At 38.1% G+C, this 25,396-nt stretch overlaps 1 protein-coding gene across 1 annotated transcript in view; it reads right to left on the minus strand.

The window, feature by feature from the left end:
* chrna8 (cholinergic receptor, nicotinic, alpha 8) overlaps positions 1-25,396 on the minus strand; it is a 53,479-nt gene that overhangs the window by 19,244 nt on the left and 8,839 nt on the right. The window contains exons 2-3 of the mRNA XM_072463191.1: positions 11,218-11,357; positions 2,972-3,016 (exon numbers count right to left, since the gene is read on the minus strand). Coding sequence (XP_072319292.1) covers positions 2,972-3,016; positions 11,218-11,357 — 185 coding nt within the window. The remainder of the gene's footprint in view (positions 1-2,971; positions 3,017-11,217; positions 11,358-25,396) is intronic.

Here is a 25,396-nt window from a genome sequence, read left to right on the forward strand (position 1 = left end):
CTGCACTCCTGTTTGAGCTCAGTCTGATTCCTCCAATACCTTTATAGTGTATTGTTCTTATTGCTTTTCTAGTCACAAATGATGCATGAATTGAAGTCGACAGTCAAGGCCCATCCTGAAAATGACTGTACTGACTGGTACTGGCTGGAATGATATTTATAGGGCTGAATATTTATTGCATGTACCTTCCTTTTGCACAAGCGGGGAACTTTTTCTTATTTGTTGTTTAGTAGTTTGATTAAATTTTAAACTAATCTGAAGTTGTGTGAGTTGCTTTCATTAAAAGGTTTCTGCTCTTTTACACAAACAAACAAAGAATCCAATGACCATCGTCTGTGCTTTCAAATGAAGTCCTGTTTTAAATCTGTTAAATTGTTTTATTTTCATGCTGCATTCATGTGGTCGTCAGGATCTCTAGAAAATCTTTTTGGAGTTGAAGAATGCACATGAATGTGGGACAACTCGGGAACTCGAGTCAAAAGTTGCTGCTCGACTTCATCACCTGCTGTGTGGGGACGTTATATGAGTTTACTGCGTCACAATCAGAGGGAAAATCTGACAATGTTGTTTAATTAAGCAGCTCGCAAATATGTTTTAAAACAAAAGTTTAATGATAGATTTTGGAAACCACAACAACTCTTAATGTTAGCTTTATAAATCCTGTTAAAGAGAAGACTGATTTGATTTTACTGTCGACATCAAACTCCCGACTTTCCAAGATAAAAGCACATGAATGCAAACAAGTCAGAGTTTTTATTTTGGAAACTCAAGCACCCAAGGACCACATGAATACAGCAATAGTGTGTAAATGTTTTGAGGATATATGCTGCAGTTCACCTTGGCCCATTTCGCCCTTTAAAAAGCAGATTTCGATCTCAGAGACATTCACATTCACAATCCGATTTGTATCTGATTTTTGGAGTTAAATTTGGATTATTTTCTTATCATGGTTGTTTTTGTTGTGCATGTGAATGTATAAAGTTAGGGTTTTCATCTGGTTAAATAAAAAATATAATTCTATGTTGTTCCTGCTTTTGAGTTATTTTGGTAATGGCATAAAGTTGTTTCAATTTTACCGTCTATCACACTTTCTCTGTATTGCACTTCCAAATTTGCTGTCTGGTCTTTGGTTGATTCAAGCATGAATCTGTAAACCGAGGTCGTGCTGCATTTGAGTACATAAATATGTACTTTCAGATGTTGCCAGCATAGAGCGCACTCCCTGTGGAAATAAACATTCATAGCCGACATGTTCCAGTGCACTGGCCACATCTGTTCAGATGCTGCATGTAAACACACAGGTTATTTAGGTTTGTTCAAATGTGAGACTTCAAAAACTTTCCCTTCTCAAGTGTCCTCAGTCAGGCGTCTAATGACTTAATCACTACACTTGTTGTCATCTTTCAGCCTTGGCACTTCACTGCGACTTTGCGTTTCATGTTTGTTGGCTGTTATAGTAGCTCTCACAGCCAAATGAGCAAATGACATCTCACTAACTTCAGACAGGAACAGATGAGGAGGACACTGGGCTATGTGAGGTAACAGCTGCAGTTACATAAGGCACATTTAAGAAAGCGTCACTAATTTGAGACAAGAAGGTTCTCTTCGAAGGGAGTGTGAAATTTCACTCTGCGAACACTCGAGCAAAGAGAAAGGGCTGCGCCGACACTTGTAATGAACGTGACAACCGAAATATTACAGACGTGAAATTAAAATAAACCACAGACAATCAGAGTGCACTAAATGTACCATTTGCAAAAGGGTGTCAAATACATACTAATACAAAGTATTGTGTATTTTTGGCAACATAAGAAAGATGTGGAGGACTAAAGGTGATTAAACTCTACATTCAGCTAGTTTTAGCTGTTTGCAAATATAGCTACTGTGTTACATTATTGTGACCACTCTTATTATTGAAATGGTATTACTACAACGTGACCGGTCTTGAGCGTTTGCAGAACTAGTTTAAGCATATTAAAGAAAGATCTATTGTTATGTGTTGAAACATTAATATCTATTATCCCAAAAAAAATAGCACCAATACTTTTGAATGAGAACTGTGCAAGGTAAGGTAAGGTAAGGTATACAGAATACAATTTATACTATATCATAGAAGAGTTTAGAGGTAAATATTGATTATATTAATAACAATAATAATGTATTTTGTTAAAGTTATTTATTGAATTATCAGATAGACTTTGCATTGTGTTTTTTTATTCTATTCAATTTTGAGTTACAGTCTATTATAATCTCTTTTATAAGCCATATTGTATCGATATTAGTTGCTAAAAAAGCATAAAATCATTCGATGTTTTGACGTCAAATCCTATGCTTTCAGATGTAGGGCGTTCACATTTTAATCCTTAAATCCTCAGCTTGCTCAGGCCCTTTTCTGACATCGGTCTGTCTTTGAGCTGCTTGATATTTACTGGTTCCGCTTGAAAACTGCTGCATCGGCACAACCAGCCACTGATGCTAGTACCAGGGAGGCGACTTGTTGAATAATTGATATATTCACAACCTGTAGTTGTGAGTAGCAGTCAAATTGATGAAGTGAGGGCTGTGACATCTGTAATGGCTTTTCCAACAGATGATAACAGCTACATCTAGCACATACTTAATCTATTCTGTAGGATGAGATGTTAGACATTTACTAACAACTATAAGGCTGCCCATCATATTTTGCCAAAGTATTGTTTTTGCAGTATTGGCTAACGCTATAATCATAAATTGGGTTCAAAGTGTGACAGAGCGGCTAGATTTATATGATTTTGATACCTTTAAGACCTCAGAGGAACAAAAACAAATGGTATGTTCATGGTAATTATCAATAAACATACTTTTTTGTGCAATTTCACCCTCTATTCTTTGTTCAAATATAGCAAGCTTAAGCCTTTATGGAACAGTTAGATCCTTAGTTCACATAAAGTGTAAAATAAGTATATTTAAAGTATAAAATAAGTATATATACCAGCTGGAGCCAGGCATTTGTGATCATCACTTGGTTCTTCTCATCCTACAGAACAACACAGAGAGAGAGAGAAAGGATTAATCAACAGGCAGTGATTTTACAAAGATAGTGAAAGAGAATATTTGGTCAGATGCAAAAAGCAAACGGAGCATGTCTGGTAAACACGATATCAGATTATGAGACAGACGTCAAGCTGCTGCAGAGGTGACACAAAGCCAGGGCACCATCTGAATAATAAATCAATGTCTGAGTGATGTGTGGGATGCACAACGTAATCCGAGTCCTGTGTGTCAGACAATGCTGAAGCCATAACTTGTCTCGACAGCATTTGTGCAGAAAGCGACGGGCGCGAGACAGCGGGCATTTTTGGCAGGTCAGAGGGCAAAGCCTATTACTGAGGATTAAGGGCCATAAAAGGAATGTAGGAGGACAGAAAAGTAGCTGGGATTGTACAATAGGAAACAATGTCTTTTATATGGCATGACGAAGAAGAAGAAGAAGAAGAAGAAGAAGAAGAAGAAGAAGAAGAAGAAGAAGAAGAAGAAGAAGAAGAAGAAGAAGAAGAAGAAGAAGAAGAAGAAGAAGAAGAAGAAGAAGAAGAAGAAGAAGAAGAAGAAGAAGAAGAAGAAGAAGAAGAAGAAGGTGTGAATCCTTATTGTCATGTTACAAAGAAATACGGTATAAAAGTGCTTTATAACAATCATTTCTTCATGTTGTCTGTATTGAATGGAGCAAAGGATCATGGTCTATGTTTTTCAGCTGTTGCTGCAACAAACAATGCATTTAAGCAAATAAGCTTATAATTCCATATGCCACATTGGCATGTTATTGTTGAGAGACTTGAGAAGATACATCCCTAATGAGAAAGCTACTCACATATAATCCCAAACCACAGAGAACTTTCTGTTATAATCTTACTGTACAGGAAAGCGTATCACAAAATCAATTTGCGCAGCCTTTTTGTTCTATTCCCTCAAAACCAGCCAACCTTATCGCGGCTTTGATTTTCTCTTATCGCACTCTTTCATCCAGATCTCGCCCATCGCATTCTGATCTGTTCTGAGCACACAGCCAGAATGAACAAAACATGTTACCTTTATTTACACTGCACCTAAATGATGAAAGTATGTGCAAAATAGGAAAGAACACGTATATAAAACCAGAAGCCAGTCCCAAAATCTTAGGCACATTTGTTTTCAAAGTATAATTGTTTGTAAAGTATAATTGTTTATAAAGTATAATTCATGCACAAGCAACCCAAAAGACAAATATATAATATTTAATATGTTGAATATACATCTGTTGATCATGCAAGACTTACAGAATATACAAATACACAGCCACTCTGATTCAACTAAGCAAATACAGTAGGAGCATGAGTGATGATCTTTCAGCTGCAACACGGTATTTAAGCCCAACTGATGCAGTGAGCTCATTTCTGAAACAACCATGTGGAAAGACAAATCCTGTGGTCATGGAAAAGATGTCCGTGTCTTTGAGAAGGATCAAATCATTGGCATCAAACAGAAAACATTTAAGGAGAAGCAGAGACTAATCTACAACAGATCTGAACAGTGAGAGTGTTTGCGATGAGCTTTGAGCAGTTGTCACTCAGTTCTATCATCGACACAAGATCAACTGGTTTTTAAATTGCAGAAGCTTATTGAAAGAATTCTACAGCAAATGTGTGCTGCAATCAAAGTTAAAGGTGGTTCTACGGAAAATTAGAGAGTTATTTAATTTATTTTTTTGGGACAGGAAATGTACAATAAATAGAAGAATTCAACAGAAGACAACATTATACAATGTACGGTATTTTGTATCCAGAAAGGCAAATAGGAGTAAACCTAGTGAACCTACTATAAATGAAAAATGACTATGTAAATGAGGTGGATGAAGGACAAGATTGGATCAAATGCATTACTTGAAAGTCAAATACATTTACTTGAAAGTTAAATACATTTTTTAAAAAGCATGTACTATACATTAAGAGAAACATTCTTGAGACTTTTTACTGGAAATGTTAGCTAATATTACTAAAACTACTAAAAGTCCAGGTCTATTTGTGATCAATTTAATTTATTTCAATAATGACGTAGGAATGTGCAATTAACCAAATGTTAACCATGTCTGTGCGTTTACTTAATCCTGCAATACTCCAGGTATATGCTTTTTGCTAAAGTGAAAAGAACATTTTTGATCTTTACTTCAGCTTAAAATGCAATTGTGGGCCTTGCTATGGATTTTAAAATCTAAATATTTGTATTGACTCCAACAGAAAGCCAAATATCAAATATTGCTATCGGCTCAAAAAATCCTTCAGACTTTCCCTAAAGCCAATGTCATTGAAAGCATGTGGTTTGGGACGGAGAGAAGCCTAAAGAATACATGTGGCAATTTGTGTGTGGCAGTGATTAGAAGTCTGTTTGGTTTATGTTCATGAGATAAACATACATATACCGGTATGTATGTATGTATGTATGTATGTATGTATATATATATATATATATATATATATATATATATATATATATATATATATATATATATATATATATATATATATAAATATGTTCATATCGCTCAGCCCTAAGAACATTTTATTTAGTATTTTCCAGGCTTTCCAAACTGGCCCCTCTTTTGTGAGTTGTGATTTTGGGTGCATCTTCTTATCTCCACCTGTCCTCTGTCATCTGACCTTCTTTTGAACAGTTTATTTTCCAGCTCCAACAAAAGGTTATTGTCACAGCACAAAGCTACATTTGATCTGTTTTGCTCTTAATCTCTATAGCTTGTTGATCTAAATTGAGTTTATTACACAAACTGACTGAAGTCTGGTTGACACCTTCCAAGATTTATTTCAGATGCATTCTTTGCGTTGTATCATATGGTCCTGAGTAAACATGAACCCGAAAAAGGGGATAAACCTAAATCCCTGGAAAGACAGTTAATCTGTAACTTCCATTCAGTTGAAATCTGTTGCCCACTGTAGAATAAAATTATTTATATATAGTATGTATCAGAAGGAAAACATGTTAAAGATTTTCAGCCCAAAATGTGGATATGATCTATATATAATTGTACAATATATAACAAGAAATCCAGCTGTTAAATTCAGATTTGCAGGTTCAAAACCCAAACACAGACATTTCCATTCCAAAGCACTGAAAAGCAATACAGCTCCTAAGAAATGGTCACTTGTGCAACAAAAAATATTTATACACTACATTTCCACCATTTTCCTTTTAAAATGAATGCTGAGAACACATTTAGACCAAATACATTTTAGCTTTTGGCTTCTTGGACAGTGAACTACACAATTTTCAACAGCGAGAAGAAACAAAACCCCTTCCCTGTGTCTATACCAGTGTTGTGTGTCAGCTGGTTTGGGTACAGTTCCTGCCATTATTTTTAATGACACAAGTCAAGCCGTGTTGTTTTGTTGCAGCGTTGCCCTGCAGCAGATGAAGGAATCAAAGACCACAGCACAAACCCTTCTACACGGAAACACACATACACTAAAGCTGCATTATTCATAAGTGCCCAACAAGCAGTCATGTATATGCCAGTGCCAGCTTCTCAATAATGTATCTGGACTCGACATACTATCAAGAATCCGCAATGCCAGCGGAACACTTTCCATGGACAAATTGTCTATGTACAGGTCAAAGGTCAGGTTGGTCAATCATCATTACAAGCAAACTGGCACTATCCAACCACTCCTAAGAATTGTATATTTATGTAGCACATTTACTAGACAATTACAGGTTACAACGCGCTGTACAATAAGTAGTGCAAGCCATTAAGTAAAAGAAATTGGTTTGGCAAAATTACAAGGCAATAAAATATGCAGTGGTAAAAGCCAGAGAATAAAAGTAGTCATTAAGAGGAGACACGTCACTGCGGTGTGGGGGCTGTTCCGGGACACAGTTTGGGGTCAACCACTAAATCATAATTTAGCTGTAAATCACAGCAATATTCAGGCAAGATACCCTTAAAAACATTCACTGCCACTTGCTCAGTTTCAAGTGCTGAGGCTGAAGCACACTCTGGGCACTGAACAGGAAATCACAGAGACTTGTACATTTAGCTAGTAATATACGTTTCACATTCACAACTCTCCGTATGTGCTTATTGTTTTGTTTGGTGGGGACAGTACCTCTAGTGAACCTATTCACCTTATTCCAGAAGCCTGAGTCTGAGCGCCGCCATCTGATGTCCTTTATCCATCCATCCTTTATCCGGTTTTATTAGTTCACATAGGGCTGCCGACTGCAGAGAAAATAAGTTCTACACAGACTAAAAAGCTGTTTTTAGGCCGCCCAGGGAATCTGTGCATTCATATTGGATATTTTCAACAAATCAATCTACTTTATAGCATATTTTGTGGTGACACTTTTGCCTCGTTCTCCATTTAGGCCAAAGGAGTTCCCGCTCGACCAGAAGTGTGATTACAACAGAAGTGCCGATCCGTGGAAAAAAGAGGAAAAAGTGGGCGGGGCGGAATAAGGTCAATAGAAAGAGGATGTATAAAGTATACATTTTAAATGTTATGTGTCTCAACTAGAGTTTGAGCGAGGGAAATCAGCTAAATCAAATTAGTTGCCAAAGGAACCTGTCAAAGCCTGATCTTGTCAGATCTCGGAAGCTAAGCAGTGATGGGTCTTGTTAGTACCTGGAATGCCAGGTGCCACAGGGAGGCAGTAGTGAACACTGTCATTGTGTCCTTGGATGAGACACTTCAGACGTTTTGCCACCAGTGTCCATGTAACCTGGTCTATGAAGAGTGTGTCCATGTATCCTGGTGTATGAAGAGTGTGTCCATGTATCCTGGTGTATGAAGAGTGTGTCCATGTATCCTGGTCTATGAAGAGTGTGTCCATGTATCCTGGTCTATGAAGAGTGTGTCCATGTATCCTGGTGTATGAAGAGTGTGTCCATGTATCCTGGTCTATGAAGAGTGTGTCCATGTATCCTGGTGTATGAAGAGTGTGTCCATGTATCCTGGTGTATGAAGAGTGTGTCCATGTATCCTGGTCTATGAAGAGTGTGTCCATGTATCCTGGTGTATGAAGAGTGTGTCCATGTATCCTGGTGTATGAAGAGTGTGTCCATGTATCCTGGTCTTTGAAGAGTGTGTCCATGTATCCTGGTCTTTGAAGAGTGTGTCCATGTATCCTGGTCTTTGAAGAGTGTGTCCATGTATCCTGGTCTTTGAAGAGTGTGTCCATGTATCCTGGTCTATGAAGAGTGTGTCCATGTATCCTGGTGTATGAAGAGTGTGTCCATGTATCCAGGTGTATGAAGAGTGTGTCCATGTATCCTGGTCTATGAAGAGTGTGTCCATGTATCCTGGTGTATGAAGAGTGTGTCCATGTATCCTGGTGTATGAAGAGTGTGTCCATGTATCCTGGTGTATGAAGAGTGTGTCCATGTATCCTGGTCTATGAAGAGTGTGTCCATGTATCCTGGTCTATGAAGAGTGTGTCCATGTATCCTGGTCTATGAAGAGTGTGTCCATGTATCCAGGTGTATGAAGAGTGTGTCCATGTATCCTGGTCTATGAAGAGTGTGTCCATGTATCCTGGTCTATGAAGAGTGTGTCCATGTATCCAGGTGTATGAAGAGTGTGTCCATGTATCCTGGTCTATGAAGAGTGTGTCCATGTATCCTGGTGTATGAAGAGTGTGTCCATGTATCCTGGTCTATGAAGAGTGTGTCCATGTATCCTGGTGTATGAAGAGTGTGTCCATGTATCCTGGTGTATGAAGAGTGTGTCCATGTATCCTGGTCTATGAAGAGTGTGTCCATGTATCCTGGTCTATGAAGAGTGTGTCCATGTATCCTGGTCTATGAAGAGTGTGTCCATGTATCCTGGTCTATGAAGAGTGTGTCCATGTATCCTGGTCTATGAAGAGTGTGTCCATGTATCCAGGTGTATGAAGAGTGTGTCCATGTATCCTGGTCTATGAAGAGTGTGTCCATGTATCCTGGTCTATGAAGAGTGTGTCCATGTATCCAGGTGTATGAAGAGTGTGTCCATGTATCCTGGTCTATGAAGAGTGTGTCCATGTATCCAGGTCTATGAAGAGTGTGTCCATGTATCCTGGTGTATAAAGAGTGTGTCCATGTATCCAGGTGTATGAAGAGTGTGTCCATGTATCCTGGTGTATGAAGAGTGTGTCCATGTATCCTGGTGTATGAAGAGTGTGTCCATGTATCCTGGTGTATGAAGAGTGTGTCCATGTATCCTGGTCTATGAAGAGTGTGTCCATGTATCCTGGTCTATGAAGAGTGTGTCCATGTATCCTGGTCTATGAAGAGTGTGTCCATGTATCCAGGTGTATGAAGAGTGTGTCCATGTATCCTGGTGTATGAAGAGTGTGTCCATGTATCCAGGTGTATGAAGAGTGTTTTTGTGATTGTGCGACAACGGATGGAAATGAGCCCATGGCTACAGTCCGGCGTGTTTACAGCATGTGTCATCTATGTTCATGCACTGTCCCGACCAAATAAACAAAACAAAAAAACTAGCATGTTGACAGCACACTTTCTGGTTCTCAGATGATAAATATATAATCTGATGCAGATAGCACACAGTGGTCTCATTTTCCCCAGCTGCTTTTACAACGTGTCTGTACAACATGGACAAAAACAGAGTCCCAATCTTTCAGGATAAATATTAAGGCTATTAATCAGAATAACCGTGACAAGTCAACTATTTAAATATTGATCATTGTTTTCATATTGTTATGGACCATACCAAAAGACAGTGGTATTATTAAACAATTTCTGATTTTCATCAAAAATACACAGAATTCATAAATATTCTCAGACAAGAAGCCTTTTGTTTAGATGAAAATCTTCAATTTCAAGTTCAAAATCTTCAAAGAAATAATCAACTTCACTAATTTAGAAAAAAATCACTGACAAGTCAACTACTAAAATAATACTTAGTTGCGTCCTTACTAAATAACAAACACCTAAATTAAGCAAAACAACAACAAAAAAGCCCATAAAGCTGAAAGTATTGTGTCTTTTCTCCGTTTGGACTCAGTGTCTTCCCCGAGCTGTGAGGATGCATACTGAAGTGGCTTGACTGTATTAATAATAAAATGGAGAAGCTGCTCCATGGTATAAACTGCATGTTTATCATAGAGACGCCTGTCTGGGGACAGGACAGACTCCAGAAAGTGACGGCATGTCAGCTTCAATGTTTTTTGCTCGAGTGGGTTTATGTGGTCGGGCTAACTGTCTGCCGGGGCGGCGGTGGTCTATGAGAGGAAAGGTTGGACATAGACAATGAGGAATAAGCATAAAGTGAAACAGGATTAATTGAGACCGGGAGAATTCTGGCAAATGCAATTCAATAGAGAGTTTGACAAGGCTACATTGAGATAAATGTACAGTAATGTAAGCATGCATCTTAATAAGTTAAATATTTTCCAGATACAAAATTATGTAAATAACCACAACTTGCTTAGCATTAATAAAGAATGAACACTAAGAATACAAACAAAAACATGTATGAGTTATGCCTTTGTAAATAGTATTAATACGGAATCATTGTTCAAAATATTGGAAATAAATCACTTAACAGACACAAATATAACATCACACAAAACGTGTTGAAATTAACTGCAATTAAGGTGAAAAACACTGCTGATAAAATGTTCAGCCCTATTGTAAGGGCCTCACCAGTGGAATAATAATGTAAATGTGGAGGAAGATTAAGTGAAAAACACACAAAAACCACTAAGGTTTGTGCACACAGCATCCCCAGTAGCTACAGTAAGCAACACACTGTGGAAAAGTTGGACAAGCAGTTTTCAGGTAAACTTTTCCAACTAAATGCTACAGGCACTGGGGTTATTGCTCGGGCTTTTTTGTGTTTTCAAACAAGCAACTGACATTTTTTCATGTCATGACTATTTTGAGAAGAAACATCACAATTAATAAAATATTCACAATTATTGACATCATGACCAAATAACATCCTTATCATTTTCTCTCCTTACCGTGGTCTAATATGTCCCTGTTCCTGTGTGTGACCAGCTTTATGAAATCAAACTTCCTCAATAGTTAAGTACAGATTTTGGGGTATAAACATATTTTACATGATAGCTTTACTTTTATTACCCTTTAAATTGATTTGAAATCCCTTAAGCCAGCCTCAATATTGTTCTTACGTTCGATTAAGCGATTAATCTTGACATCCCTACAAGGCAAAGAGAAGAATAAAGTACCACATCGATGATCTGCAGCAGGGTGAGGCCCAGCTCCACCAAGATGGGGGCGGAGTCGTTCTGCACCGGTCTTTCCAGACGGTTGTAGTTCGTCAGCAGGTCCCGGTACAACTTCCTCTGGTGCACACCACAGAAGCATCCTGGAGAAAGACAGGACAGTTAAAGCCATCCGTGTTGGTCCCATTTACCAGAATTTAGCAGCATTTGTATTCATAATGGTGACACCGACATTGTATCTGTGTCATATTCTCCTTTGTTTGGGCTGCCTAGTCTTATCCATGCTCTGCACAATCTTAAAACCCTAAAATGTGTTATCTGAAGGCAACAACCTCCTGAGTTCACTAATAATACAATGTTTTAGTCTTAAATATAAGTGGAATACCATTCACTCTGAACTGAAACGGCACATTTGATAATTGTGCTTCCTGGTTGAACATTGACAGCAGATGTGACATACTGTAGAAGTAATTTGGAGCCGTTACCTAGCAACTATATTGTAAACAAGGACTTTAGCTGGTCTAATTGAAATAATAGTTATAATTTGGCTAATGAAAGTGAACAACAACACCTTTACTTTCTTAAATTAATGTTTGAACTGTCAGAATAATGGTATTCTTTGCGTGTAAATTGCCCTTGCATTTTGGATGGACCTTTGTGTATTGACAACAGGTGATTCCAGCATTCCTTACAGATTTTTTATATACATTGTTTTTTTTAACCTTTCTTTACAAACTGCCATGTAACTGATGTAAAACTTATGGCCGCGCAATATTGGAAATTATTGTGATAATGCGATATGACTGTTTCCTATTTCCTTTTTTCAAAAACTGTAAAATTCTGTCAGATGGATGACCGTAGTGTGTTATTGTGTGTGTTATTTTTTAACCACAATTACTATCCTACCATGAGAAGTAATAATCAGAAACACATGAAATAGACAAAGTAACAACATGCAACTCAGCTCAGGGTTTGTGGTGGAACGTTCCAACTGCCAAGCCACTATTATGCTAATATTTAAGTGCAGATTTATTAAAAAAGAAGAACTGTAATTGGAGGTGACAGAGGGGAGTACAAGCTCACTTTTAGCACAAACCTCTGTCTAATTGATTTACTCAACTGTGCATGTCCGCTCATTAGAAAGCAGACATTTAATTTAAAAGTTATTACAGCAATTATTTCATGATCACAAGTCCCTGTGGAAAGAAACTAAACCTGATCAAGTCACGATATGCAGCACATAAAGAGTGTGTCAATAGCTCAGTGGACTTTAACTGTGTTTAATAAGCTCACGGTCCATCGTTCTCATGAATTCATTAAAACCTATCAAGCGTTCACATACAACACACTCATCATTAGGGCTGGGTAACATTTGCTTTTCGATACTGGTTTACTGACTGGGTCTTATTTTTGTACTTGCATTTATTTAGAGGGTAAATTAATGGGAAAATTGTACAAAAACAGCATAAATCATATGGTAACTGAGTAAAATTATAATTAAAACATACTTTTATGACATCTGTACTTTTTCCTTCCTTTCCTTGATTTTGGGGCGTTACAAAAATTAATTGAATTGAAAAATATTTTTTAAAAACCTGTACTATCTATAGGATAGTATTTAAAGTAAAGCTGCAGCAATTAATAGTTGTATTGTGTTTAGTCAACGGTATGAAAAAATAATAATCATAGTCATACTTTTTATTTAAATATCAATGGACTATACAGAATCCAAAAAGACCTTTTTATAATAAATTGAATATTATTATTCAATCATAATGTAAAAAAGTTTTCGGATCTTCCTAAATTCCTAAGTTCCTAAAGTTCCACTTTATCCATAAATATTCTCCATCTCAATGCACTATATAAATCATCGCTGACTATAAACGACTACTACAATCATCATTACTGCCTTGTAATCTTTCAGGGAATAAAGTGATTATGTTGAATTATTTGTGCTTAATTTGACAGAATACAGATAAATAAAACAACATAAAAACTATTGCCAGATTAAAAGGATATTATTGTTATCTGGACAATGTCTTAATGCAATCAAAATGCACTTATTTGATCACTAAGCTTAAACTGTTTAAAGTTGAGTTTGATTGCAGCAACAGCCAATTTCAAAGTCTTTCACATGCTGCAGATTTGTGCTACAGGGTCCAAAAAAACCTATTGCTTGTGGACACTTTAATCAAGCAATTTCATTTTGTATATCATATTTTGTATGCTATTGTCCAATACCAATTTCCAAAGGTCAAATCGGCAGTGGATTTGCTTTATTTATTTAATTATTTAGGTATTTATTTATGTATATCTTTATTTATTTATTGAGACAGGCACAGTGCACAATATAAGATAAGATAAGATAAGATAAGATAAGATATTCCTTTATCGTCCCACATGGGGAAATTTCACTGGTGCAACGCAGGTAGATACAGAGGCAGATACAGAAGAAAAGAACAGATCACTTATAGGAAGTCTGAAAAACACTTTCAGTAGAAGATCTCCTATAAACAAAAACTCCCATAGACAAATAAATAAATACATAAATACCATTGCATGTGATCAAATTGCATGTGATCAAATTGCACATGAATATGTGTCACGACGGCACATAGATTGCACATGAAAATATATACATCAACCATAACAGGAGAGATGCATTTTACTTCATTAATTATTTCATTTCTTACAACAATATGGCTCATATTAAACCGTAAAAGATTGATGGATGAATTAATGATTGTGGACTGAGTGTGAATAACATGAACAAGGAAATGGATCTGTTAATCTGGGTTTTAAAAGAGCCACAGGGGTCGTTTTAGTGAATCTTGAACTTAGAAAGTAATTCCTCTTTAGCTCAAGGTTGCTCCGTCACAACATTGGCACAACTTGGAGCCTCTCATCCATCAGTGTCTCATTTCACTCTGAGCAGCAAAGGTCTCTGTGCTTTTCTCCCTCATCACCCTCCAACAATTTAGACGTGTCTCTACATATTCCACTAATTACCCAGTGACAGGCGCGCCATGAGAGCAGAGGGGGCGGTGACTAATTAGTTAATGAAGCAAAAATAAGCAAAGACACTTCAGATAGTGTTTATGTAGCCGACTATTGGGGAGTGTCACATTGGATGTTCTCTTGGGAGAAAGAGAGTTGTGCGGGGTTCAGTGAAGTTAAGTGAGCCAAAATGGACCTGTTACACAATAAGTGCTAAAGGGACATTATCCAATCCTCCCATTAAACTAGGTGTTATAAAATGTGTCCTGTTGAGTTGAAGCTCGATTTTTAGAGCATTTACAGATGGTCTTACAGCTTCTCTGCCATTATCTTTTGCTTTTAACAACTATTTTCGCCCCAATTCTCTCAACTTCACTTAAGGGATACTTCAGGTTGAAGGTTAGGCTAATCAATGAATGTAGAAATACTATACTCCAGAATGTCTCATATTTGAACTAGGGATATTAAGACTATAGCTTAATCAAATATTGTCGCAATATAACCATAAAAATTAAAAAAAATATAATTGTGACAATTTTAGAAGCAATATCAAGAATTTTAATTCAATTTATTGTCCAAAATATATATCTACATATAACTTACTTATATAAACTTATTTAAAGTACGAAAGTTGCATTTTTACTTTATTTTGTCATTCAGAACGTACAATTTTGTAAAAGCTTGTCACAAACTTGAGGAATAGTAAAGCAGTAATTCAAGACAATTTTAAATTTCATTTCATTTAATTTTTGTCATGTTCTCAGTAATCATGATATTGTTAAATCGTGTTGATATATATATATATATATATATATATATATATATATATATATATATATATATATATATATATATATATATATATATATAAGATAAGATAAGATAAGATATTCCTTTATTGGAAATTTCATTGATGCAACGCAGGTAGATACAGAAGAAAAGAACAGATCACTTATAGGAAGTTTGAAAAACACTCTCAGTAGAAGATCTCCTATAAACAAAAACTCCCATAGACAAAACCCAACAAGGGATGGAGGGGATATATATATATATATATGCAATGCCATTCTATAGTTTCTTAAACGTTATAGAACAGGGATATAATTTGGTTCATATTTTGTATGAAATCATCTGTTTTTAAAGGAAGCTTCAGTTGATATTGTGACTCGAGAGTATCAGATACTACTTTATATTCATAGCAACAAAGACATAACAACTATACAAAAGTGTTTTTCAGTAATTATATTTGATCTATTAAATGTGACTTTTTATGTGATGTCTTTGTGTAAAAATGGACCCACCTGTGTTATTCAAACATGATTTACTGCATAGCACCTCGGAAATTTGTCAGCATAGTATTACAATAGTAAGTTGATTTCATGTAATCACATAGTTTGTTACAATTTGTATTCATCTCAAACCCAGATAAAGGGATTAAGGCACTCTTGAGGATAAAGAAGGAAGAGGCCATAACAGTTTCTTAGTTTCTTTGTACAAGACAAATTGCTGGTAATGTAGCTCTAAATATGTGCGTTTCATCAGTAAACTAATGTTTCTATTGGGACACATGAATGTACTTTATATTCTGCTAATTCAGTATTCACATCTAGAAATGCAATAAGGAGGCGTTGTAAATCTCAAAGGACAATGCAAATGTGCTATTAATTAAAGACCTCACAGCAATAGGTCCAACCTCACTCCATCTTCTGCCTGTGAGTGTCACTGTGTGTGCGGTGGAAACTGCTGCGTTCACCATCAGGGCTGTTTCCCTTGAGGAGAGGCGCCATCTTCAAAATTGCCTATGTGTTATTCTTTCTGTCAGCTCTTTAATTATATAGCATCTTTCTCCACACAGTCTGCATACATAAAGATATCCATATTTTACAATCTAGTCGAATTAATGACTATTTTATCAACATGTGTCAACAGAGAGAAGGGGCATAACCCATAAAAGGATAGTAATGTCTCCTTTCCTGTACAGTACTTAATAGGATATCAGAAGAAACCCCTTCAGTGCAGAAACATTTACTAAAAGAACAAACTCTAACTTCAAAAATAAAACACGTGTCATACAAAAACACTACATTACTTATTACTAATGCAATGATCTAGGGCTGCATTAAAAAAATCTGGTGATTAGATCCATTAAACATTGAGTACACAGTGTACTTTGTAAACACGTCCTGAAGCGTGTGAGAGAATACTGACATATGAACTTCTATAATCTCATGCATCATTCGAAAGGATCTACTCCTCAAAAGACAGTCTACTAACTCATTTAAATTGCAGTTTGATAGAAATATTTTGTGCAGGTGCATTAGTAGCACTCTGAAGCATTCACTTTCTTCAGCAAATATTAAAAGTTGTTGAGAAACTACTTTCACCTCTGCAGTACTGTTCATTCTACACACCACAATGACAATATTAGCACCCCACACATGCACCCTTAATTCCCCTGCTGTCTTTTGAAAGCTCCTAAGTTCTCTTTAGCTCCTAAGCACCTTGTTTACCAAGTCGCATATGCATTTATATTCATTAAACTAACCTAACCTTTTTACTTTTGGCTGTATACAAGTACATGTTTTGAATAACTAATAATTCCAATTCTCTAAAGGTATAAAGCTGGGAAGGATAAATAATGCATTTGTCACTCACGGACAGCCTACTTTTAAAATGAATGTTGTTTGCCAGAGACATTTCACATTACATATTGCAAGGTAACACAACTTTCAAATAGATTTTTCTCTGCTTTTGGTAATATACATGTGGGTCGAGTACAGCCAATCATTGTGTGAAGTGGTCTGCATATTACTGCTTTTAAATCAAATGTCCTTCCAGATACATCACTTCAAGTCTATGGTAATCTGCATGGCTGTTGGCTAGTTCCTCATTTTCAGTAATGTACTTTTGGGCAATTTGGGATAATACGCTAATTGTTTCATAATTTTGCAATCCATCAAAGAAGTTTGAAAACGTGCCTGTAAATGTCTTGTCAATGTTTAGTAACACCACAATTATGAAAAGTAGAAATCAACAGATAAGGGTCTTTTTCAGAGCTGCGGCAGTAACGATCCAGAGAAACCAATGGCCAAAAAGATCTGCCCTTATTCTTTCGACCAATATAGAAACAATTTTGGATCATTTTAATGTAGTACAAACTCATCCACAAACATGTTTTACCACAAACTAGATAATAGAGTATGGTAGTGCAGTTTTGTGCCTTGCCTTTTTACAGCTGAAGTGTTCAAATAAAGCTCCATGTGTATTCTTTAAGCAGCTGTTGGTCCAATCTAAATATCAGATTTAGGGTCGATATCTGATACGTACAAATATCTGTCCCAATATTTTGTTGGATTGGTCCATCTGAAATTGCAAAAGAGAACATTTGGAAGAGGATTCACTGATACTCTTACAAATTATCTACTCATTTTTCTGATTATTATAGACTCTATTCTACACCTCTATTATCATATGAATAAAATATCACATCTGCAACCTGAACTGCTCAGGGATGTTTAACCATATTTAACCAAATGGAAATTGTGCCGTTGCATTAGGAAAATGTTGCTTTCATTTACTTTCCCAATCAACCTTCTCCTGTTATATATTATTCCGTTGTTTTTTCCACTGAATAGTTTGATCAATGAACCAACTTCTGCAGTTTTACATAAGCAGCAGATATAGATTTATTCATTACCATAATCTCTTTCTCATTATGTTAAAGCAGTGGAGTAGTCCAATGCCTTTACCAGTCTCTCTCTATTAGTTTCCACATTTTTCTTCATTAGCCTTGAGCATAAATAGCAGATACAGGCCGGAACAGCCATTTTTTTCCTTTTTTTTTTAACAAATTGGTTGCAGTATCTCACAAAGCGACCTATACAAATTTGCTTTAGTTAAAAGTTCAAGTTTTGCACATTCTTCATGATTGTCCAATGCAATAGCAATAAACCTCTGAACGACAGACGTTAGCGTGTTCTAGTCCTGACCTGAATCCTATTGAGATGCAGTGGCATGATTTTTTAAAAAGCCGGTTCACGCTCAAACCCTTCAATGTGCCTGAATTACAACAATTCTGCAAAGATGAGTGGGCCATAATTCCGCCACAGTGCTGCAATAGACTCACAGCAAGTTATCACAAACGATTGATTGCAGTTGTTGCCAAGGGTAGCGCAACTAGTTATTAGGTGTAAGGGGCAATTACTTTTTCACACAGGGCCATGTAGGTTTGGATTCTGTTGTGCTTTAATAATAAAAAAGCAGCATTTAAAAGCTGTATTTTTCTTTTTGTTATCTTTGACTAATAATTAAATTAATTTGATCTAATTTAAGTGTGAACGAGATGCAAAAAAAACTAGTTTGAGTAAATTAAAGCTGAAGAAGCATCATTGTCACAGGGTAAAAAGCTCATGAAATTTTGCACACGTCCCTTTTGAGTATTTGCGTTTGGTGTAGACTACAGTAAAGTGAAGGAATTACGAGTTGTTTTCCTTAAACATAAAACAAATCCTTTCCGACTGCTGATTTCAAACTCAAAATACCCTCTGAATAGCACATCCCACTGTTTCTTGTTTTATCAATAGTACAGTATTTTTTTCTCTTTGTATTCAGCCATGCATGTCAGCTTTACAATGCCAGTGAGCCTGCTTGTTATTTTCACATTCCAAACCAATCTGTGCAAAGAAAGATAGCCGCATATCTGAGTGCTAGCTGCAAACATGTTCCTCTTCCCCAAAGTGCGATGGGGAGCAAACGCTGTGTGCAATGCTGTCAAAAAGCTTAACAATTTAATCTAGTGTCAAGTTCCTTCAAATGTTTTTGCAGCCAGATCCCTTTTACTTCATTCATAATCACATACTCTTGTACTGTCTGCCAATCTATGCTTCCATTATTAACCCCCCTCCTCTTCTCCTCATCACTATAAACCAACTGATGATTACACTTTCTCATAATAAGCACACCTCATGCCTCAAGGTGCGTTAACGGTCGCGCGTATTTCCATCAAACGACCCCTTCCAAGCCCCATGTTAACCTCAATAATTAAGGTTCAGCTTATTGTATTGCAATAAACTACTTTATTTTATTAAAAAGATGCAGCAGTAGCAATAGAAGCCTCTCACTTTATGGTCCATTCACCCTTGAAGGAGCTGGCAGCGTTCACAGTCCCTATTTAAGTCTTCATTTTTGACAATGACACGTAAATGAAAGCACAACAAATAGAGCAGATATAAAGTGTTATAGGAACAATGACTAAGCCAACAGCAAACACATGTTAACCAAGTGTGTAAGCCTTTTCATCGCTGTAAACTTTTTCTTGTCAGGTGCCATCAGATATTTACATTTACAGCCTTTATTTTGTACTTTAGTACTGCCCTTGTATCTTATCCCAACTGCATACTTGACTATGTCTATAAATCTCGTTTTTGATCTTCCATAGCCTGGAATGTATTTGGAACATACAGATTGTCACTATACCTTTTTATATGTTATTCATATAGATGTTTAACCTTTGTTAGTGTGCCCTCTCTGACATTATCATTGTACCCAAAACATGTACCAAAGGTAAAATCCCAAGGTGATTCTGACAAACACATGCTGGAGATCTGGAGATGAGTCTCCAAACACTGTTCTCTGCTCCGGACAAGTTGCCCCAGCGGCATTGTAGGATGGGTTAACCGCAAAGAATGAATTTTCCTCATCAGGGATTAAAAATGTACCTTAGTATGACACTAAACTAAGCAGACCATGTTATCAGTTAAACACTGAAATAATACATGCTTGTTTTTTTGTCTTTTATGATCTTTTTTTAAGATGTTCTTGCCCATAGGCTTTATTAGACTGGAGAGGACAGGCTTCCACCTTTACTTTATTAGTCCCGAGCCAGAGAACGAGAATTGTCCCAGTGATGGACTGTTTAAAATTGTATCCCGGGCTTGGAAAATTGCAAAATTCGAGTGGTAAACAAAAACAAATATGCCCCGGAGTTTTATAGAAAATTAGAAATTAGTAAGCTCTGATTTTGACCTTAAGTGGCTATCTAATAAATTGGCTCTCTAGCTTCCTCTTGAAATTTGTTTTTAAAAAAAAATCATTAAATACTTGATGATCTGTTTGTTGGGAATTTCTGAAAAAATTACAAAGTGTTTATTTTATTTGTCATGTGGCACAATGCAAAAAGTCATACAACTGTAGCTGTAGCTATCGTGCTTATAATAGAAAAATAATGTTCAGTTTTTATTATTATTGTTCCATGTCTTTGAGCTAAATTTTCAGAGATTTTTATTTTTTTCATTAAAAAAAATGTTTTTCAAAATGGCTCAATAGCGCCACCTCAAATTTCCAAAAGGCGTTACGGCAATACGTGCAGGGCAATACAACCTTTTTCATCGTAGACAAATTAAACTTGGTACAAATTACATTATGACCCCCACCCTAAATCCCACAGACTTCCTGTGGGAAGTGAAATGAAATGAAGTAGTATAAAGTTGGTTATTTTTGTGGGGGGAGGAGGTGATGTAGGCAAAAAAGGTAACAGGACGAGAGGCGTGCTCTTTGTGGTGGCTCGTACCCTGCGGTCGCAAAGGGGGAGGGGACTGACTAAAAATAAAAAATGAATGCTAATGTTATATAAATTTGCCAACACAGCTTCTAACAAACCATCTGAATATCCATACAGACATGAAGACCTAATCTATGTAGTGACAGACTCCAAATTAATCTTAGTGTATCAGTATTTGGTCCAAAATCCGCCCTCAGACAGACTTGATGCTTAAAGGGATGTACAGTATTGGCAAAACCCACTATCCAGTCAATGTTTAATTCCCCCGGAGGCCGCTTTCTCCACCGATCTGATGTACAAAGACCACTAAACACACAATAAATAAAGTTTGACACAACTCCTCCCATGGCCATTTGGCAGAAAGCGATGAGAAGCTAAACATTTACATTTTTTATGTGTACACAGTGACCAGTTTGACCGGATTGTCTTCCAGAGGCTTTTTAGAAAGAGAAATCAGTACAAGAACATACAGCAAACTTCTCCATTGGGTTTTATTAACCGTTCTTTTGGGATAAGGAATTTACTCATTGTTGCTGTATCCCATAACAACATGTCAGTTCAGTGGTTGAGGTGAGAGATATATCAAAAATGTTGAATGCACAAAATACCAAGCACTTAAATAAAGAGCTCCAAACTAAAAATAAATAAAACTTTTAATACAAGTATACACCGTACATTATGTACAGAGTACAAATGTAATTGTAATGTATTTCCGAGGTTAATTTGACTGTCCCTGTTTTTGTGCAATACTACTGTATGTGCCTAATATTCAGAATATGTGGTCAATGTACTGTGTTTGTATTTGTAATAGAAAGGGTCATCGTGGTTTGCTTGATTGATAGACTATAGTATTGTTCCTCAAGAACACTCTTCATTGTTGACACCACGTGGACAAATAAGTAACTTCATCTGAATATCGGCGAAAGTATAGCCTATATCAAAAACAAGAGTGAAGTTCTTTAAAATAACAAGCAGCCCAAATGCGTGAGGTAAGAAATCCATCTGGCCTTGAATCCTTTCCTTTCCTTTCCTAAATATCAAACAAGGTCTCAACAGTTGGTTTCATACATTTGAATTTGCATGCCTTTTCTCGCAAAACCTCCCTTTAGGTTCAGGGATTAGCACATGCTGGTGTGTAAATTATTATATTTTATGATGAACAGATGGTTTCATTCACGATTCAGCTTGTGACTCTAGCTATCTCTAAAATCCATTACTTACAGATTATGCCATATGTTGGCTGATACGTCTCTGAACATGCTGGTATTACATAACCGACTCATGATTTGAAATTGATTCTATGAAACCCAGAGGTTGTTGTTGTTGTTGTTGTTGTTGTTGTTTTATGGCGGTTGGCATCCAAGTGTTGCATTACCGCCAGACTTTATTCCTCAGACTTTGTCGTAGTTCAGAGGTCTAATCTTATTTACCATTTATTGAGTGTCTGCTTATGATGTCATAAAGCAGACGCTATGTTCGTGTATTTTAGGATTGTAGGATTTTTGACGCGTTTCCTCTCCTTGACACTTTCCCCGATTTCAACAAGTTATATCTCTGCTGCTGTTGCTTTTGACATTTGTACATCTTGTACTTTTTTCAGTATTTGCTAATATTTGTTCAACTCCTTAACACTTTCACCGATTTCAACAAGTTATACCTCTTTACGATCGCTTTCACCGTCTTAGGGGGGCTATTGCTTTAGACATTTTTACATACCAGAATATTTTTTAATATTTGCAAAAGTAAATTGCTAATGCTAATGGTAATGTTAGTACTTTCACACAAATACAGTACCGTTTCCACAGTTTTTTCACATTACACTTCTTTACACAACTAAACTACATCATTTTGTTGTTGTTGTTGTTGTTTTATGGCGGCTGTTGTTGTTGTTGTTGTTGTTGTTGTTGTTGTTGTTGTTGTTTTATGGCGGTTGGCATCCAATTGTTGTTGTTGTTGTTGTTGTTGTTTTATGGCGGTTGGCATCCGAGTGTTGCATTACCGCCAGACTTTATTCCTCAGACGTTTCGTAGTTGTTGTTGTTGTTGTTGTTGTTTTATGGCGGTTGGCATCCAAGTGTTGCATTACCGCCAGACTGTATTCCTCAGACTTTGTCGTAGTCCTCAGACTCTGTCGTAGTCCGTAAAAGTACTCCTTCCATTGCTTTGGTGTTACAAAGCCCATGAGGTCATGATATGTCTTTGTGACTAGAATAGTTGTTGTTGTTTCAGAGACCAACCGGCTTTATTCCAGGGAGACTCTTCTTCATCTTCCTCTCCTTCTTTGACGTTCGGTGCTTCCACCGTACAGCTTTATTCTTTAGGCTTCATTCTATAGGCTTTAATATGTCCACTGATGTCGCTGCTTGGTAGCCGTGCGTCTACGAGACTGGGCGAGGACAGGAGACCACCCCCACCCCCATCTCGTCACTCTGACTCAGACTCTGTCGTAGTCCGTAAAAGTACTCCTCCCATTGCTTTGGCGTTACAAAGCCCATGAGGTCATGATGTGTTTTTGTGACTAGAATAGTTGTTGTGTCAGAGACCAACCGGCTTTATTCCAGGGAGACTCTTCTTCACCTTCCTCGCCCTCTTTGACGTTCGGTGCTTTGGAAGTACAAAGCCCATGAGATCATGGGACATCTTTGTTGTTTTACAAAGCCCATGAGGTCATGGGACGTCTTTGTCGTTTTATCCTTTAGAAGTCCTTCTTCCATCACTTTGGCGTTTCTAGGCCCATGAAGTCCAAGCGCGTTAGAACATCCTCTTGCTCCTCATCCTCGGCTCAGTCTCCAACACCCCCCACCTCTATAAACGTTTACCCAGCCCTGTGCTACATAAGTAAGCAACCACAGCCTGACACAAACCCTGTGACTGGATCGCCAGAACGTTCCGCAGATTGAACTCCCGCCCATTATTCCGAAACCACAAGGCCAACCCGGCCCTTTCCCTATCATAAGCCTCACAGCAAATCAGCACATGCTCGACAGTCTCTGGCACCCGACAGTGACCACACAGACCGGTCGGATGTTTGCCTATCCTACTCAGTGACCAATTGAGTCCAGTATGGCCAATCCTCATGCGGGCGAAGGCCCTTTCCTCCCACGCGTTCCTGCCCATAGACCCGCAAGGACCCACACTACCCTGTATGTGATAGAGATGCCGTCCAGTAACACAGTGGCTCCAAAATTCCTGCCAAAGGCCGACCACATGACTCTTGATAACGGGCTTGATTTCAGACTTGCCCAACTCAACCGCCACATCAATTGATGGCCGCCGAAGGGAACGTTTAGCCAGTGCATCAGCCATTTCGTTACCATCCACCCCCACATGCGCAGGGACCCAAATGAAGGAAACCCTCACATCCTTCCTGGACAGGGAGAGCATCAGACAGAAGATGCCATTCAACACATCCTGTCTGCAATCCGATTTCCCAGATTTAATGCTTTGCAATGCAGACAGGCTGTCAGAGGCCACCACAATGCCGCAACACTGCAAAGCAGATTCCGCCCATTCCAACGCCAACCGTATCGCTATAAGTTCCGACGTGAAAACAGAAAGGCGATCTGTCAACCTCTTCTTGACCGCTAGCCCCAGGTCAGGCACAAAATAAGCGGCGCCAGTACGCCCACTCTCAGGATCCCTAGACCCGTCGGTATAAATAAACACATCACCTGAGTGCTTATCGATGAGCGCTTGAACGGCAAACTGCGGTGCCCTCCCAGCGACTCCTCTAAGCTTGCCATGCAAGCTAACATCAACAGGAGCCGGGACAAACTTCCACGGAGCTATAGCAGACAGAGCCACCGACGGGCTCACACGCAGATCACCAACCCCCGCAAGCCGCGCCTTCGCATTTCCTACCTGGCAACCATACCGCCAGCCTCACTCTGCCCCCCATCAACCCTGAGTCCCTCACCGGGTGAGAGCTCGTATGACCTTGCACATTCACCCAGTAAGCCAACAGAAGTTCTAGCCTCCGGAGCCGTAACGGCAATTCCCCCAACTCAACCTGCAGCGCCGAGACAGGGGAGGTCCTAAAAGCCCTACAGCAGATGCGCAAGGCCTGGGCTTGCTCCACATCAAGCTTCTTTAAGTTAGTCTCAGCCGCAGACATGTAGGCTATACAGCCATAATCAATAGCCGCCCTCATGACGGCCCGATAAATACCCAGGAGCGACCTTCTGCTGGCCCCCCAGTCCTGGCCGGATAGACAACGAAGCAAGTTATTCACCCTTTTGCATTTACCACTGACCTCATCAATGTGCCGACGCCAACTAAGCCTCTCGTCAAAGGTGACCCCCAAGAACCTCACCTCCCTGACCTGTTCGAGCACCTGCCCATGCAGTCGAAGGGAGACGTCCCTATGCCCATTGAAGAAACAGATCACTTGAGACTTCCGTACGGACAGTTTAAACCCCCACTTCAGGGTCCACTGCTCCACCTGCTGTATTGCCCTTTGCAGTTTCGCCTCGTAAAACCGGAGATTCCTCCCTCTCACCCATAGAGCGCCATCGTCAGCATAAAGGCTCCTCCCAACAGACCCATCCACGTCGTCAAAGATGTCCTTAATCATAACATTGAACAAGATAGGGCTACACACACTCCCCTGCGGGATCCCATTCTCCAC

Source organism: Eucyclogobius newberryi, unplaced genomic scaffold (genome assembly GCF_026437365.1).
Source record: "Eucyclogobius newberryi isolate DKJ021-1_F unplaced genomic scaffold, fEucNew1.0.hap1 SCAF_4, whole genome shotgun sequence".
Classification (NCBI taxonomy): Eukaryota; Metazoa; Chordata; class Actinopteri; order Gobiiformes; family Gobiidae; genus Eucyclogobius; species Eucyclogobius newberryi.